Source organism: Equus asinus, chromosome 8 (assembly GCF_041296235.1).
Source record: "Equus asinus isolate D_3611 breed Donkey chromosome 8, EquAss-T2T_v2, whole genome shotgun sequence".
NCBI lineage: Eukaryota > Metazoa > Chordata > Mammalia > Perissodactyla > Equidae > Equus > Equus asinus.
Window position 1 is genome coordinate 39,817,491 of NC_091797.1, and position 5,214 is coordinate 39,822,704.

The 5,214-nt window shown below is 34.8% G+C and overlaps 1 protein-coding gene across 1 annotated transcript; it reads left to right on the forward strand.

Annotated features, from left to right (window-relative positions):
* The first annotated feature begins 3,493 nt into the window (after window positions 1-3,493).
* On the forward strand, window positions 3,494-4,432 carry LOC139046108 (putative olfactory receptor 2B8). The gene has a single exon (XM_070516872.1). The coding sequence runs from the start codon at window positions 3,494-3,496 to the stop codon at window positions 4,430-4,432; it is 939 nt and encodes a 312-aa protein (XP_070372973.1).
* Window positions 4,433-5,214: the final 782 nt, after the last annotated feature.

The window sequence follows — 5,214 nt, forward strand, 5'->3', positions numbered from 1 at the left end:
ATGCCATCTGTTTTGTAGAATCTATTTATTCTTATTTTACCAATTAAAAACTTTTTTCTATCTATATATTCTTAGTTTATCAATTATTTATTTTCTGTATCCAGAGTAATATTTAATGCGCAATTTTATAACTGAACTTTCCTGTATCATGTCACATTGTGATAGTTACCAAGGACACAATTCTTTATTCCTGTACCTAAGACGGACGTGTCTAACATTTCCAGCCATTATTATTTATATATTTTGTCTAATATGAATCAATCTTTCTTACTGCATTAAAGTCAATTGATGCCTACCTGAACAGAGATGATGATTCCCAGTCAAATTACACAATTCTTTAAATATGGTAGGAAGGAAATGAGATGAAGTTTCTCATTTGACTTCAGTCAAAAAAAAATTCCTTCCCTTGAAAGATTACTTTTTGGTGGTACAAACAGCTTTAGGAGGCATGGCTGCCACACAGGAAAGGAGGAGGGATCAAAGTGACGTAGATTAGCGGAACATACTTTTGAGAATCAATGGGATAGCACATCTTGCAGCTAGATCTTTCCCATATGCAGTCTTTCTGAAGGATAATAATTTTCCTGAATTGTAGCGAGAAAAAAATTGTAAGTAAAAGACAGAATATGACAGTATCCTAATACCTCCCAGTGTGCTCCCAGTGTGACATTGGAAGCTATTGTAACACACTGAGACAATCAGATTCTTTTTTCCATTTTAGCGGGCATCTCCCTTGTCTGATATTTATTTTTCAACCTGAAATCATATTCATTTTTGTACCTGCTGGATAGGTAGCCATTCAACATTTTAAAAATTATTATATATATTATCCTGTAAAGCAGCAAATCATTTGTACAATTTTGTCTCACCAGGGTTTTATCTGTTATCAACTGCTGTCTTGGTTCTTATTGATATAAGAATATATCATTATTTTATTATATATATATTTATATATATATATTTTATATATATATTTTATTATAATGGTGCATTATTATCTTGGTGTTTTTCCTTGGATGAGTTAGCATTTTATTTTTGCCCTCCTTCAATGTGGTGAGTGCTTCCTTTATTAGATATAATTTAAAAATTGTCCAGTGGTTCATTTCAGATGATTGTCTTTATATTTGTGTATATGTGCATGAGACTGAACCATGGTTTGTTTTTCTTTGCTGTTCTGAGCAGGTGTGAGTGAGGGGATGTATCCTGTCATGGCACGTTTAGACTGTCTCTCATATTTTTATAATTATTTCTGTTACGAAATTTTTTTCCATAGATTCTTAAGGGGATACTACTGATCACATTCTTATAAGAAATCAAAAGAAGCATGAAATATTGTGAAATACCACATCTTCTATGTCACATGTGGTGTTTACTCTGAATTTTAATACATCCATTTGATTGACAACAAAGTAATGTTGTGACTAAAAGTACAAACTTTGATGTCAAAGGCACCTGGGTTTGTGTTAAAACGCTTAGGAGTTTAACGATCTTGGGTAATCTATTTAACCGCTTAAATCAGTTTCTTCATATGTTTAAAGGAGATGGCAATGAATTTCGAAATATTTTGAGAGATTAGTTGAGATTACGCATGTCAATATTTTGGAGCATGTCAAACACTCACAACACTAGCTGGTATTAATATTATTAAGTGTAAGTGGCATATCAGTTCAGCCTTCAACCTTTGGATACTTTAATTTTTCAAACTTTAAATTTGAAAAATTTTTCACTGATTACATAGTTGTTTTTTGCCAGATATGAGAAATAGTACTCTTTCATGTTGTTTAGGATTGAGTGTAAAGTTAGATTAGTTTAACTAATCTTTCTCTTATATCATATATTAAATTTCTATTATATGTGCTTTTACTTTTCAAAATATATAACTTTTTTGTTTATTTTTCTTGCAACTAAATTACTGGACAAGGAGGACATTTATGTCATGATAGATGATATTTCCCAGCTGCCTCTCTACCACTAACTCTTCTTTCATTTGATCTTTGCTTTTCCCTTATTCAGATCTTATTAATATTTATTTTATGCCATTTTGTACCAATTTCTTTCACACATAAAAGTGTCTACACCCAAACCTGATTCAGATTTTAAATGTTTCATAAGTATTAAAAATTTACTATATGATTATCCATTTGAATATGCTAGAACTGAAATATTCGTTTTCTGATGCCAATTAAGTTCCTGTATGATCATGCTTACGTAATACTGAATAACTGGACGAAAATGGCTGTCAACTAACCTTAGGGCTGGCAATGTGTTTGGTCCAGTGTAACTGACTCTTCAAGATAGTTCCCAGAAAGGTGTATATATAAAATTAACTGATTGTACATGGATGTTCTTAGATTTTAAAATACATCAATGTCCTTTTCTTTATGCCTCTCCTTGTATTACTTTTAGTTTTACATTACCTCTCTTTGACCTGTCATTGCTTTGACAATGTATCTGTCTTTATCTCTATGTATTTATATATTTAATTATTTTATCATAGGGAGTGACGTAAAGCATTACTCTTTTACTAAGATTATACAATTGGATAACTTTTAAAAATGTTCATCCTGATTATAATGCTGATAGGGAATCATCCCACTACTTTCAGGAAATCCATACACTCTAGTTGTTGGTAATATGTGGAAATGAAATCAGCAGAAGAAAAAGAAAAATGTGGCCACTGGATTTTAGAGTTCTGATTCCAAGTGACTACACATAGCCAATGAATTTTCAGAGTTCTTATAAAATTGGTACGGTAATTTTAGGCATCTTGTGGGCATAGTTAAACATTGTATTTGAATGGTGGTAATTGAATGGTGTCTGAGTATTTAATTGTTCTACAATAAAAAAAGGACCTGGGTAGCCTTCACAAATGTAATATATTAGGTAGAGTAGAGAGGTGAAACTGCCAAAATGTGTATATTCAGCACTATAGTGATATTTTGAGAGTACTTCAGTCTTTTGTATATTTTAGATCATAAACTTCTTTATCTGAATGTATTTTAGAGATTATCTTCTATTATATTCTATTGCATGTGAGGTAGGTACAGTTCAGTGGTGTAGAATTTGAGATACATATTTAAAATAACCTCTCTCCCTCTGTCTGCTTCTCTTTATTTTTTCTGATCTCGCTCCCTGTGTTTCCCTCATTCCCATTTTCTCGAAAATGTTCCTATATTCTTACAGTACTTTAAATTCTATTAAACTCAATCAGAAACAGACCTTTGTTACCTATGACTGATGCAAACACAAGGTACATTATTTGATTTTTCTTACATTACATATCAATGATACTACTTTTAGTGATAATGTGAAACTGAATTGGTGTATGTCAATCTTAATGAGTACATCATTTATTAAACAGTTGTACATAAAATCCCATAGTTATATCTTTTAACATGATCAATTCATCTCCTGCCCCCTTTATTTTTTTTGAAGATACCTCCAAAAAGTTGCTAAATGCTTGGTCTTGATAGGAACCATGTGTTATCAAAGGATGGAACAGAAAAATGGAAGTTCTTTCACTGGCTTTGTCCTGCTGGCTTGCTCTGACAGGCCTCAACTGGAGCTAGTCCTCTTTGTGGTTCTTTTGATCTTCTATATCTTCACTTTGCTGGGAAACACAACCATCATCGCATTGTCCCACCTGGACCCACATTTTCACACCCCTATGTACTTTTTCCTCTCCAACCTCAGCTTTCTGGACCTGTGTTACACTACCAGCATTATTCCGCAGCTCCTGGTCAATCTCAGTGGAGCTGACAAGTGTGTCTCCTTTGCTGGTTGTGTAGTTCAGCTGTACATCTCTCTAGGATTGGGAGGCACCGAATGCATTCTCTTAGGAGTTATGGCATTTGACCGTTATGTAGCTGTTTGCAGGCCCCTTCATTACACAGAAATCATGCCTCCCCGTCTCTGTGCCCTGATGGCTTCTGCTTCATGGTTTATTGGTTTTGCCAACTCCTTATTGGAGACAGTCCTCATCTTCCTTTTACCACTTTGTGGGAGGAATAAACTAGATCACTTTTTTTGTGAAATCCCTGCATTGCTCAAACTTGCCTGTGTTGACACCACTATGAATGAGTCTGAGCTCTTCTTTGCCAGTGTTATCATTCTTCTCATACCTGTTGCATTAATTATCCTCTCCTATGGTGGGATTGTCAGGGCCATCTCAAGAATAAAGTCTGCAACAGGGCAGAGAAAAGCATTTGGGATATGTGGATCCCACCTCACAGTGGTCACTCTGTTCTATGGCACAGCCATCTATGCTTATCTCCAGCCCAGCAACAACTACTCTCAGGATCAGGGCAAGTTCATAGCTCTCTTCTACACCATCGTTACTCCCATGATCAACCACCTCATATATACAGTGCGGAATAAGGATGTGAAGGGAGCAATGAGGAAGGTGCTTTGGAAGGACTATGACTCCAGATAATGGGGTAAGGAGGATGTTTTAATGAAAGGACTTGAATACCAGAGTCCTTAAGATGTTTGTGCTCTCCACGTATCATCCAAAATTTCTCATGACAACCTTCAAGGAAATTTCTTTACGTCATTCTCCTATGAAAATGAATGTTCCAAATCTTAGTTCATGACTTCATTCCAGTCTTTAGAGACACTGATTCAGTGTTTGTAGATCATCTGCATTATATTTATTATTTTTAAAAGCTCTACAGGATTTTCTTATTTGCATCCCCATTTGGGAACATTATTCCATTTCTATTCACAAAAGGACCTTTAAGTATGTACCATAAAGACACAGTCAAATAAGGCCATAAAACCAGTGGAACACAGTAAGAAATAGTAACATTTTAGCATTTTCTAGCAATCGTAGAGGGCTATCACTTATTCTTGTATTTTGGTGATGGCTATGTTACAAAGTCCATAGGTTTACTGTATCAGAGCTTTTCACAGAAATAGGTGGGGAAACTGTGAGTAAAACAAGCTTTAAGCTCAAAGAAAAACCTGCTAATATCAATCCTGATAAAGCCATTCTGAAATTAGGTCCTACTGTGACCTCACCAGCATGGCGGCCGTATTATGCAGCATTCATTGCATTGAAGGCTGTACAAGGATCCCTGGGTGAAGGATGTGATGTAACACTGCCAAGAACAATGGCAGCCCTTAGCTGATAATAACATCAGGCAGTGCTTACATATAATTTCGTACGTAGTCAGAGAAACATCGATGTAAATTATGGCAGTTGGTTATTTTAAT

Bases quoted from the DNA above. Each gene is read 5' to 3' on its own strand.
- LOC139046108 (XM_070516872.1), top strand. From the start codon at position 3,494: ATGGAACAGAAAAATGGAAGTTCTTTCACTGGCTTTGTCCTGCTGGCT.